The sequence below is a fragment of the Scyliorhinus canicula genome, chromosome 20, assembly GCF_902713615.1.
Source record: "Scyliorhinus canicula chromosome 20, sScyCan1.1, whole genome shotgun sequence".
Classification (NCBI taxonomy): domain Eukaryota; kingdom Metazoa; phylum Chordata; class Chondrichthyes; order Carcharhiniformes; family Scyliorhinidae; genus Scyliorhinus; species Scyliorhinus canicula.
The window spans coordinates 63,819,140-63,832,134 of NC_052165.1; the positions used below are offsets into that span (position 1 = coordinate 63,819,140).

At 47.5% G+C, this 12,995-nt stretch overlaps 1 protein-coding gene across 31 annotated transcripts in view; it reads right to left on the minus strand.

Moving 5' to 3' along the window:
• cadps2 (Ca++-dependent secretion activator 2) overlaps positions 1-11,883 on the minus strand; it is an 858,338-nt gene extending 846,455 nt beyond the window's left edge. For 8 of the 31 annotated variants that reach the window (XM_038780104.1, XM_038780131.1, XM_038780118.1 and 5 more), the window contains exon 1: positions 11,062-11,876. In XM_038780104.1, coding sequence (XP_038636032.1) covers positions 11,062-11,409 — 348 coding nt within the window. In that variant the 5' untranslated portion in view covers positions 11,410-11,876. Of the gene's footprint in view, positions 1-11,061 lie in introns of all 31 variants that reach the window. The other 23 variants (XM_038780120.1, XM_038780117.1, XM_038780112.1 and 20 more) reach the window with 11 other exon arrangements.
• Between the last annotated feature and the right edge of the window lie 1,112 nt (positions 11,884-12,995).

Here is a 12,995-nt window from a genome sequence, read left to right on the forward strand (position 1 = left end):
AGCTGGGAATCAAACCTGGGACCCGGCGCTGTGCAGCAACACTGCTAACCACTATGCTACCACGCCACCTATAAAATAAGTGTTATTTACTTTGACTCCCCGAGCCTTATTAAAAATACCTTCAATGTGTAAATGTTCCATTTGTTTCGATGGAATTTGTCTGACTCTACTGGTAAACATTACACTCTACACTTGACAAGCAGCCTCAAATTGGAAAACACCTACTACACATAATGACTCCTTTTAAGTGCATACTCTTGATAAGTGTGTGCAAATCACGATCCATCAGTTATACACTTGATATAAGCATGCCATACTCCAATGTCGCATTCATGGCACTTCAGGTTGATGTCAAGGTGAACCTGATACAGCTCAAGTATAAATAATCTTGTGTAAGCTCAGTGAAGCACAAATTCCAGATTCACTGCTTACCAGCTCTGTGGGTTTAACCATTTTATCTCGAAATTCTAGATTATACAAACAGAATCCTTGCACAGGCGGTGAGTCCAGGCAATGAGGGAGAGTCATGTTCCACAACCATCCATTGGATATCCTGAGGAGTTGCCCAATAAAGCAATGCTCTGGAATGCCATTATGAAATTTGGAATCACAAGGCAATACGTGGCGTTGTGCAAGTAACTAGAGCTCGAGTTAGTTGTAAAATAGGAATGGAAAAATCCTCTCATTCTCAATCCCACTCCACTAACCCCGTTCCTCCATCAGTGCTCACAATATCAAACTTGAAAACGGAAAGCCAAAAGGAGACACATCTCTTCTAGCACCACCTCTCCCAACATCTTCTTGGTCCAAATCGTCTCAGCTTACCAGAGGTTTAAGACTACAGAGAATCCTCAACACCTCGTGTGAAGGTTGCTTGTTTGTTTCTATGTAGTATGTTAAATTTTGGGTCTTTTGTTATAATCTTGTATTTCAAGTTAAGTGGCAGAAGGTGTAGAGGGTAGTGGCGGTCTGTAATTCGCTGCCCGAGTTGGGGGGAGGCAGAGACCCTAAACTCTAAAATGTAACTGGATTTGCACCTTGAGTGCTGTAAACTACAGGGCTATGCAGGAAGATGGGATTAGAAAGGGCACCTGGGCGTTCTTGGGCTTGTATAGACAAGATGGGCCAAATGGTCTCCATGTTGTGACTTTTCTATGATTGGAAATATTCCCATGGCTATTTACCTGATCCTAATATTGAAGACTTCATATTAGGTCAACCCTGGAGAGATTTTTAAAAGCCAATTTCTCAAAATGGACTTCATAAGAGGAGAACGAGTGAAATCCTGTATCTACTTTATAAAATAATAATGGTGATACGTTCCGGAAGAACTCTTTTAGTTGAGCAATACAATTCATTGCATGAAAGATTGAGTTTGAGACACACAACATATGCAATCTCCTAGTATTTTGACAAGTAATTTTGAATTCAGAATTTTTTGTTTCTTCAAGGTTTACATTTCTGTCATCCAATTCTTCAAGGAGATACATACAAAAAAACTAAAATATGAAGATCAGACTCTGTTGAATTTATTTCTGGAGAACTTGAAGCTTATTCCCAGTCTCTGGTAAGTTTGCTGAGCTCTGTTGAGGCAGTCGTATCAATAGGAGAAGGAAATCTATCAGGACGTTTCTACAACTAATCACTATTAACCCTCAGATCTGAGTGAATGGCAGGCATTACTCAGTATGGATAAATAGCACACTGCCATTAATCGGTACGTCTGGCACAAGTAACACTCACTTGAATAGGGTATCAAAGGGTTGGTGTTTCCAATGAAATCATACCCCGAAGAAGCTGTCATTCCCATTGCTCAGACGACGCATCTTTCAATAGAAAAATAAAGGGTATTTGGTCCACATTCTGAGAACTGGGAAGGCTTTGTCTTATTCCACAGCATGCCAGATATAGCGTTCTTGGAACTCCCGCTCAAGCCAAGAAATCAAAATATCCTGAAAACAACTTCAACCCAGTGCTCAATAAGGAGCCCAAAATTATACAAGAGCACAACAGAATGATTCAGAATTGATGGATTACTGAGACAACTGCTTGTGATATTGGAAAACAATTCATTTCTGACCTTATTTGATCTGGCACCGCTCATTTTGGAATTGTTCTGATCGACGTGCAAGCGAGTATGGAACATTATAGAAGAAAAGGTGAATGTGGCAGTTATGTAATTTGGAAGTCTCTGTTGATTACTTTGAAGATTTTTGGTGGATTCAGAAGTGTTGGCAACATCAGTAGAAGTGAATGAAGGAGAAGAGAGGGAAACACAGGCTGAGAAACGTATTGAGCCGAATTGTATGAGCCTGCTTTGCCAATCTGGCTATACGAATACTATGTTGGTTCAGCATTGACGGGCAGCAATTCTAGTGCTACCATTCCACAATTCAAGTAAAATCATTTTAATAAAGAAGACACTAAAGTGGCATACATTTGCCTCCTAGAAATGAGTGAAGCATATTCTAAATGTAGGAAAAAAAAGCTAATGCCCTGCTGATCCAGCTGGCTACATTCCTACCCTCCACATTTTGACCATGGGTGAAGACATTGATCATGTTAGTCTTCCTTAGAGCATGTAGGAAATGTAGGTGGACTGGAGGTGGGCAAAAACCCATAGTTGAAAACTGTTTAGCCAAACCAAAATCAAAGTTCTGATCCTCAAGGCAGAGAGCAACCTTTGATATTCCATAGATGTGTTAAATGGCAGATTCACAATTTGAAAACCAGCAACTGAATAGCTCTCTTCAGCAGCTAATCATAATATCTGCCCACCTATTTAGTTTTCAAAAGGCATGTTGGCAAAGAAACTTGCTCATTAAAAGTCAGCTAAACCTTGGCGAAACTTGAATTTAAAGTTCACTTGAGAGTTGAAAGTTGTCGGCGCAAAAGAAAAGGGTGACGTGCCAATTTTTTGCCATTAATTAATTCACTAAATACTGTGAGAAATTTGTCACTAGAAACTCACTATTCCTGAAAATGAGATTCTGTTCAGGGGTGATCCAGCTATAGGAAGACGACAGAGGGTGGGATTCTCCATTGACTGATGCCGAAATCGCGGAACGCGATTGGGTGGAGAATAGGTTCTGGCTCCAAAATAAATAGTAGATGGCACCGTTTTGATGCCAAATCGCAATTCTCCATCATTTCGACAACGCCAATGCATAATGGAACACGCATACAATGAACACTATTAGCGAGGCCCAACCCGGTATTCTCTGGGAGGTGCCCAGTCATGGACCTCTATTACCGCGGCCTGCAAGGCAGTCATCTTGCTGCGCGCCCACTGACCGCTTATCTTGGCCCCGGTTCTACAGAGTGACATCGGCCATATGGCCCCACTCCCTCCTCCACCACCACCTGCCGGCAGCCCACCAAGGCAATGCCCACTGTAGCCCCCCACAGGGGCCATGGTGTATACCCTTGTCGAAAGCAGTGTCAGCTGATGTTATCACTGGCATCAGGGAGGGACAGGCACCAAGGCCAGAGGTCCCCCATGGTGCTGGCCACAGAAGGGGCCAGGGGGCAAAGTCCACAGTGCCAACTGAGGCCACCATGGAATTCAACCAGCAATGGTGGCCTTCTTGCTCATCGTCACAGCAATGGGGGATACCCTACGGCTGTACGAGCTGGAGCTGCTTGAGGAGGAGGAAGCTGCAGCAGCAGCAGAGGAGAGGTGGCAGCCACCCAGGATGGAGACCGAGCCGCCCAAAATTAGGTGTCATGGAGACACCGTGCGTACCGGCAACGCCCGTCATTTGAGGACCTGCTGGACCGGGCATGCCGAAGACTCCGCTGAGCAGGGAAACAATGCGACATGTCTGCCAGATGATGACACACCTGGCACCACGGGGTTCTGGGGTGGTTTGAGACACACCACCCCCTCCCCCCACCCCCGGCTGGGGGGTTTGGTTTCTGGGCGTCAGGGGTTACCTATTGCGCGAGTCACTGATGACACCAATCCAGAGACCACAGACCGACGAGGAGACCCGCTACAATGACCCCCATAGAGCAACCAGAGGTGTGATCGAGCGGTGCTTCAGCCTACTGAAGATGCGGTTCAGGTGCCTGGACTGCTCTGGAGGGGCCCTCCAGTAAGATGTAGAGAGGGTCACCTGCATCGTGGCGGCCTGTTGTGTCCTCCACAACATCGCGTAGCAGAGGGGCGATGTGCTGGAGGAGAAGGTGAAACACCAGAAGAGCGAAAAGGTGGTTAGGACACGGGCCCCTGGGAGGCCGCACGATATTTGTACAAGGGACGTTTTGATTGCCTCCAGGTTCACGAACTGTGGGGGGGGGGGGATGCACGGACACCGCATCCCACCCCCGCGCCCCTCACTTTCCTCCTCTCCCCTCCCCCTACGGCAACTCCCTCCATGGTAGTACGGCAGGTGTAGACCTTGGTTGGCAGTAATACTAGGTCAGGTCCATGGGATGGAGAATGATGACAAACGCACTCTGCGGTGAGGTTTGGTGCTCTGCATCAGCTGACAATGTCTGACTCCTGCCCACTTTCCGTTGTCCACCGGAGACCCTGCACATGAGCTGGCCATTCCATCACATGGTCCCATTGAATCCCTGGGTTGATAGTGGTGGGAATGGTCAGCGAGGCCACCCACAACATCTGCCCATTCCCCTCCCCTAGTGGCCAGCCAAGACTAGCCCACATCTCACACTCTTCTGACAGATAACCAAGAAAGACAGGTAGTAACAGTGGTGACAGGTGTTTATGTGAACCAATATTTACAGGTTTGTGCCCTAGCCCCTCTAACTAACTGTACCCTGCACCCATGCCAACTTAAAGTGGTGTCTAACCGCCTGGCCTTACGGGCCCTAACGCTATGTTTAGCTGGTTCAGCAGGAATAGAGGTGGCCTGCTGGGGCACCTGCCCTGTGATTTGGGTCCCCGTTGCGGGCATATTCTGGGGCGACTGGGCCTGGACAAGCCCGGCTGCTGCTTGGGTGTCCCAGGTGGCATTGTGCCCTGTTCTGACTGCTGCTCACCAGAGACAGGAGGAGGGGGAGTGGGGGTTCCAAGGTGCTGCGGTGTTCCAGCATCTCCTCTGTGAGAGTCACCGGCATGGGCCCCATCAGCTCCTCCTACCTCAGGGTGGCAGAGGACCCCGGGCTACTCCATGGGATAGGGGTGAGAGCGAAGCTATCCCCTGTGGCTCCCCCACCACCTGTCGCTGACAGTCCTGGGGAACCGCTCTGGTCTTGGCTAGGATTGCATGCTCACAGCTATGGAGCGGACCAGCACCGTCTGGGACTGCGCCACATCGTTCACTGAATGTGCCACCACTTTCTGGGTTTGTGTCACATCAACCAGTGACCACGCTATCTCTCTGAGACTGGGCCACCTCCCTCTGTGTCTGTGCCACGTCGGCCAGTACCTGGGCAATACCGGCGATGCTCTCAACCATGACCTGCTGCGACTGGGCCATACTCAGGAACACCACTTCGATGTCTAGTTGGCTCTGGCACATGGTTGCCTCCAGCAGCCCCCACACAGAATGCCCCCAGGCCTAAGACATGCTGATCAATAGCTGAAACCATCACCCCCAATGCCTCCACCCTGGATGCCACCCGTGCAGTGGCCTGGGTGACACGCAGTGTTGGCATCATCTCCTGTTCAGGGTTGGACCCATTCAACTGCGTCTGCATCGCCATGATTGATGGAACTGTTCGTTCCAGAAGCTAGAGACCCATCTGGATGGCAGCTAGTCCCTGGGGCCTGTCCTCCGACCGTCCGCCACCTCGGGTGTTCCTACCTCCACCTGCTGTACCGGATCAGCTGTGTGGTGCGCACCAGAGTGTGTCCCAGGAGGCTCTTCACTAAAGTGCCCAACCCGCCGAGTGTCTCTGGGATGGTGGAGGGTGTTGGTGATAGCTGTGATGGAAAATCACTGTCATCCTCCAACTCGAGCTCCAGGGTCTGCCAAGTCTCAGGCAGAGGGCTGGTGTCCTAGCTGCTCAGCTCGGGGAAGGGGGGCTCCGGCTGTGTGGCACTTGCTGGGGGTGAGGGATGCAAGATTGTCCCGCCCCATCATCAGCAAGTCCTGTTAGGCACAAGACATGATGCATGATTAGACCACGGGGGGAGTGGGGATGGTGTTGGTTGGCACACATGGCATGGTAAAACCGCGAGTAAGCAGGGTCTCGCTTCCTCCCCCGAACTCCACCTCGGCGACCTCCCTGTCCTCTGGGCCGCCGACCACGTCCACTCTGCCACAGCGAGGGGCCGGGAAATGAAATGAAATGAAAATCGCTTATTGTCACGAGTAGGCTTCAAATGAAGTTACTGTGAAAAGCCCCTAGTCGCCACATTACGGCGCCTGTTCGGGAAGTCTGTTCGGGAGGGGGGGGACAGACAATGATAGTGTTAGACAGTCCAACCCATGCAGCCCAGGAGGTTGGTAGCTGGTGGCCTCAATGGTCAGGGCACCCGGACTTGGCAGCTGGTATGGGTGCCAGCATGTGGTGCAGGGTGAGGGTTTGCCCACCCTCTGGGTTTGGGTGGGGGGGGGGGGGGGGGGGGGGGGGGGGGGGGGGGGGGGGGCGGTTACGGGTGTGAGAGACGAGAGTTGGTGACAAGGGCACAGTGCTGCCTATTCATCCTGGCTGCCCAGAGTAGGTCCTGCAGTTTTTTTTACAACACTTCAGGCCGGTTCAGACGACGTTGCCCACAGCGCTGACGGCCTCTGCCACCTGCGCCCAGGCACGACAAACAGCGGCAGCTGGCAGCCTTCATCCCGGGCCAGGATACAGGGTCATCTTCCTCTCCTCCATGAATCTTGGTGCCGCTCTCCTCACTGCCATCTTGTTAGCTGGGACCATTTCTCATTAGAATTGACTGTGCTTCACGTGGCGGTGGTGCTAGCCCCCTTAACAGGAGCACAATCGGTCCAGATGCAGCACCAGTTTCGCTGTCGTGAAAGTCCAAGAATTCTGCGTTGATGTCAACATTGCCCCCTCAGAGTTCCTCTTTTCATTGTGAAAGTTCAGGACAAAGTCCGCTTATAAGATGATTGATTTGAATACCGGCCCTGAAAGTGGATAATCTTTTTGCCCGGTACTAACACAGAGCTTGCAGAAACGACTGCTACAAAATCATGCCCACAGCCATGGCATGATTCCGTGCGCTACCGGAATCGAACCTTAACCAAGGTAGGGTGTGTAGAACAGCAAATTAGCTGCCATGTTTCCGACCTTTCAAAATGCGACTACATTTCTGCGAAACACATTTGTCATGAGGTTGTGAAAGGCCCTTTATAAAAAGCAAGTCTTTTGTTAGCCATTTGAGAAAATTTACAGCACAAATATACAACGTGATGGAAACTGCATTAGATTCTGATTTATTTCAGGTGAAGGAAATGGTGCTTCGAAAAAAAAAGCCAAAAATATTTGTGAGATAAGATCTGGAAAACTTCAACTCACTTGGCTCTTTAAAAAAAAAATGTGGCCACTCCCACTTGCTTGCTACCCGAGTTAGAATCAGCTGCTGTGTTGCTGAACCCCTAAGGTACAGAGATGAGGGCAACAGGCTGCTCTCCAGCACCCTGAAGACTGCAGGTCACACAACAGCAGGAACTACATTTTTTACTTTGAAAAAAACACGAGAACTATCAAGCTGCTCAGGCGAAATGAATCATCCAATTTTTTTGTGTGCCATGGTCTCTTGAAGCTGCCACACATACTAAAAGTTGCCATGCATGTTATAAACCTTAAAACCTCTCTGCTCTCCGCGGAGAGAAATGAAGTCACTGCACATGACCTGCAGTGATTCCTTCTGTGACGGCAGCTGGTAAGCATAAACAGCCAAGCCCTGCAGTCAGCAAACATCTCCGACTCGATGGAGCTACAATGGTACAGATGTGACCACATAGAGAACTGGCAGGAATTCAAAGTTCAAAATACCTTAGGAATAGAGCATGTTCCAACTCAAGAATGATGAAAAAAAAATGAAATATGATCCACTAAGTATTTGAATTGCATCAAGTAAATATTGTCTGAATTGTGCTGTGATGGACACATAATCGCGAAATCACATCAGAAATAGCTGGGAATTACCATCCACTGTGGACACACCAGGAAAAAAGCCAGTCAGTTAACTCTGACTGCTCTGAAAAACTTTACAAGCACTTCCCAATCAGCATAGTTCCCCTCGCAAAACGACAATTAAACTCAAATTCATCTGAAGGTCTGTTTACGTAACCATCTACAGCTCTAAACAAAATGCAATGTGCTTAAAATGGAGTAACACTGCATTTCCTTATAAAGCAGCACATCGTGACCAAGCTGTACTACAAACCCACTTCTGTTTGTGAAAGGAAATGAGACAGTTGCTTGATGGCATCTTGGGCAAGAAAATCCTGTCACTTTGGCAAGATTTTTAAAAGTAGTGTTCAATGCCCAACCAGGAGCATCGTGATGATCAGACAAAAACAAAAGCTTCAAAAAGAAAGGACCCATTTCCCAGGTTGTGATCCGGTATGATGTCCAATGTGATTGCAAGTCTCATTGTAACAATTCAAAATTATTTAGAGACAAAATTGGCTGAATTTCAAAGTTACATTTAATTTTTTTAAAATACAGCTTCTAGAACCAGATTACAGGGAAGCAACAATAACATTGTCTTGTAAGGAATTGTGGATTAAGAGTGATATGCTGGAAATGTCACCCTTCGCCACCTCTCAGTTTAACAAGTGTTAACTCAGGGTGATATTTAAAGATAAACCTTAGGAATGGAGTATGTATTTACTCAGGGAGTTTGTGCGCTAACAGTACAGAAATAGTCGCACTGAGAAAGAAACTGTTGTACTTGTTCACAGAGTTGCAAACATAGTTATTGATTGAATGTTCTGCAACACAAAAAATTGTCTTGAATGGAATCAAAATGCCACGACAATATGTGATAAAGTACAGCAGGGAACGCAAAGCATTTACAGGTACTGTATAGGTTATTGTGAGCTTGCATTTGAGAAGTTGCTCAATGAGCAGCATTGTTTGGAACAAATTGACAATTACAGACACAAGCAATGTTCCAAAATGTTAGGCCCATTTAGTTCCTCTGGAATTAGTTCCCAATTGAAGCCATAAAGGAATTCAGACTTAAAATCTAAGTTCACAGAGCAAAGCAACAGTATCAAATAGCACAGGACATGGCTATGTGCAGTCTCTGTCCAATTGGTCCCATTACCCTGCCCTTTCCTGATAATATTGCAGATTTCTCCTTTTCAAGCAGAGATCCTCTGAAAGTTATTATTGAATCTGTTATGTCTGAAGAGTAGTCAGTCTGTTCAAAACCACAAGTGACTGTGTAAAGAAAATCCTCAGTTACCCCTGTTGTTTTTGGCAATTAACTTAAACCAATATCCCCTGGTTACTGACTCTCCTGCTATTGGAGAGTTTCTCACAACCAAAATCCCTCAGTATTCTGGTCACCTCTATCAAGTCTCCCTTTAACCTTCACTACTACTGAAAAAAAAGAGAACAGTCGCTCCAAGAGAGGAGGGGGGAGTGTGTATAACAGCAAGATCGGAGGACGTACCTGTTCAAACCTTTAAAAATAAAAGTGGCAATACAAGTGGAAGGGCTGTTAAAAAGACAGAGAAATGAAGAGAATAGAAAATATATATATATATTTTTAAAATCACAAAATCGTACAATTACAGCACAATCTGGTATGGAAGTTTGTCACTTTCATACCAGATCTCGGAAAGAGCAACTCTGTCTCGCTCCCCTTCCTTCCCTCACAGCTCTCCAAATTCTCCTCTTTTAACTACCTAATCCTCTTTTGAAAGCCATGGTTGAATTTGCCTCCACCACTCTCCCAGGCAGTGCGTTCCAGATCCTAACCTCTCACTTTGTACAAATGTTTTGCTCCTCGTGTATCTTTGGTTCTTTTGCTAACCAGCTTAAAATCTGGTTAAATGTGGTGACCCTCTCTTGTCCATGATCCTGCCAACAAATGCAACTCCTTGCGACAGAGAGCTGTGGGGGGGACAGAATCCTTTGTGTATATTGAACAATAGAGTCCCAATAAGGGAAACAAGGGTGACAGGGAAAGGGCAGGAAGGTGGATGTGGGAAAGTCAGATCAGCTATGATCCTATTGAATGGGAGAGCATACTCAAGGGGCCGAATAGCCTACTCTTGTTCCTATTTCTTGTGGTCTTATGGGAACAAAAGCAAGGAAGCTCCACTTAATCTTTATAAAAGACTGATTATGCCTCAGCCTGGGGTATCGCATCTAATTATGAGCAGCCTGCTTAGAGGATGCCAAGGCCTTGGAGTGGAAGAGATTTACTGGAATGGCATCTGGGATGAGGGACGGTTATTTGGAGACGCCTTAAAAAAAATAAACAGAAACATGATGGAAAAATTTCAGTAAAAATCATAAAAGGATTTTTAATAAGTTTACCCCGACTCAACTCAGCTTCCAGGAGCAGAAGGGTTAGCATCCAGAGCAAATGTAACAATTCTGTAAATTGTTCTGAAATGGAAATGAAAGGGTAGTGAAAGCAGATTCAATAGTAACTCAAGAGTTGGTACTTGGCTGGGGGATGGAAATGCAGGACGAGGGTAGAGAGCAAGTTGGTACGAGGAATCCGCCCCCTCCCAAAGAGCAGACACAGGCACGGTGTGCCGAATGGTCGCCATCTGTGTGGTATGGCTTGTAGCCAATATTGAGTATGGGTGCAACTTCAGCCCGAGCTTGATGCTTTTATAATTCTAAAGCCAACCTCACATGAGGGGGGGGGGGGGGGGGGGGGATTTAAATTTTAATAAAAGCCTGGGACCCTTCTAAAATGTGCAAACGCAAATTAGCTAACAATAAACACTGGAGGGAATTGTGACCAAACTAAAAAGTGCTCCTAACTTTTTTTTTAAAAGGTAAATCTCCAAAGTGTGCTAAGGAGACTTTTTGCATGGATGTGGATGGAGCACCTGTTACTGTCTCAGTGCAACAGGAGGTGTTTTTATGGATTGGTGGGGAGTGGGTGGAGTTCGCCTGTGCCCCAGGCTCTCTCTGTCTGTCTCACACTCACTCACTCACCTTCTGCTGCCTCCTGGCCATATCGGTGGGCTGCTTGGCGTTAAAGGGGTAGGCGATGCACCGCAGCAGGAACACGTAGAGCTGCAGCGCCTTCCTCTTCTGCGCGTCCTCCTCCTCCCGCTGGATCCTCTCCTGCTCCTCCCGCTCCTTCTCGCTGGCCACCGACGGGCTGGGGCTGACCGAGCGAGCGCTGCCCGACAGTCGCCCCTCGCTGCCCCGGGCGGCCGGCAGGGAGCGGCCGCTGGCGCTGCTGCTGCCGCCGCTCCCCCCGGCCAGCGGAGGCTCCTTGGCGGCGTCACCTTCCAGCAGGTCGTCCGACTCCTCTTCGCTGGAGGACGGGTCCAACATCGTCGCCTGGGAGAGGAGAAGGGGAAGGGAAGGGGAGGGTGGGTGGGGAGAGGGGAGCCCGCAGGTGAAATTGACAGCAGAGGTGGTGCTGCAGAAAGGGAAAGCTCGGTTTGTGGGTGCACGTCCTCAGTATTCACAGCCTCAATCGCTCTCTCTCTCTCTCTCTCTTTCCACCTCCTTCTTAATAAAGTGGAGCCTGAGATAGGGCGGAGTTGGTGCTCTGAGAGTCCCGGACGATTTGCTTGCACAGACCTATCACAGATGGAAGTTAACCAGGAAACACAGTCACAGGTACCCAACCTGTAGCTTGGCAAGTGTGTGCAACACGTGGGTCTCAAACAGCAACAAGCGGCAGCTTCATTAAACTTCCAGTGCCAGCCCCTTCCATCGCTGCTTTTTTCCTCTGCACCAGAGTTGGGATTAAAATCTTGCCCCGTTCATTTCTTTAAAAAGCACAATCTGCATAAACCTGGGCTGCTTGTACCTCTCAGTAACCCTTGTGGTGCGTTTGGGGAGGTGGAGTCTCCAACTATCGATACAGACTCCCACCTTTATCTTTAATGACAAAAAATAAAAACAGGGAAAAAAATGCTGCATAAACTCAGCGGATCTGGCAGCTTTTCTGAGTTCAATAGCAGATCTCCGAATGCTGCCAGACCCGCTGAGTTTATCCAGCAATTGTTTTCTGGGTTTTTTTTCACATTTCCAACACCCGCAGTTTTGCTTTCACTTTATCTTTAAAATACTTTCATCCAGGAAGCACGATAGAAATATTGACCACACACAAGAAGTACGTTTTGAAAAATAAATGATTTAAATGAATCTTGATGATGATGAATGAATGAATGAATCTGTGGAGTACTGATATATATACAGGGCTATCAAGTGAATCTGTGGATGAGTACTCAAGAGAGGGAAATGATCAAGAGGTCTTTGAATATCCAATTTGTCTCATTACGTGAGGTTCCAGGCAAAGGTCGATTTTTTTTATTCCTTCACGGGATGACAAGGCCACTGCCAAGGTCACGATTTATTTCCATCCCAAATTGCCCTTGGGAAGGTGGTGGGTTTTTAATGGCCTTTATTACGGAACCTAGCTTTTATTCCAGATTTATTTATCAACTTTGATTTAAAATTGCAACTCATGTCTCCAATTAGTCCAGTGTTCTGGATTACTATCCATAGAATCCTACAGTGCAGAAGGAGGCCATTTGGCCCATCGAGTCTGCACCAACCCTCTGAAAGAGCACCCTAACTAGGCCCTCTTCTCCCATCCTGTCCCTGTAACCCTACCTAACCTGCACATCTTTGGACGCCAAGGGGCAATTTAGCATGGCCAATCTACCTAACCTGCGCATCTTTGGACCAGTCCAGTAACATTTCTATGATGCTACCATTCCCTCACAGTCATACATACACCCCAAGCCAAATACGAGGTTACATATGAACATAGGAATTAGGAGCAGGAGTAGGCCACTCGGCCCCTCGAGCCTGCTCTGCCATTCAATAAGATCATGACTGATCTGATTATAACTTTAACCGACATTCCTGCCCCTCCCCCCGATAACTTTCACCCCCTTGCTAAT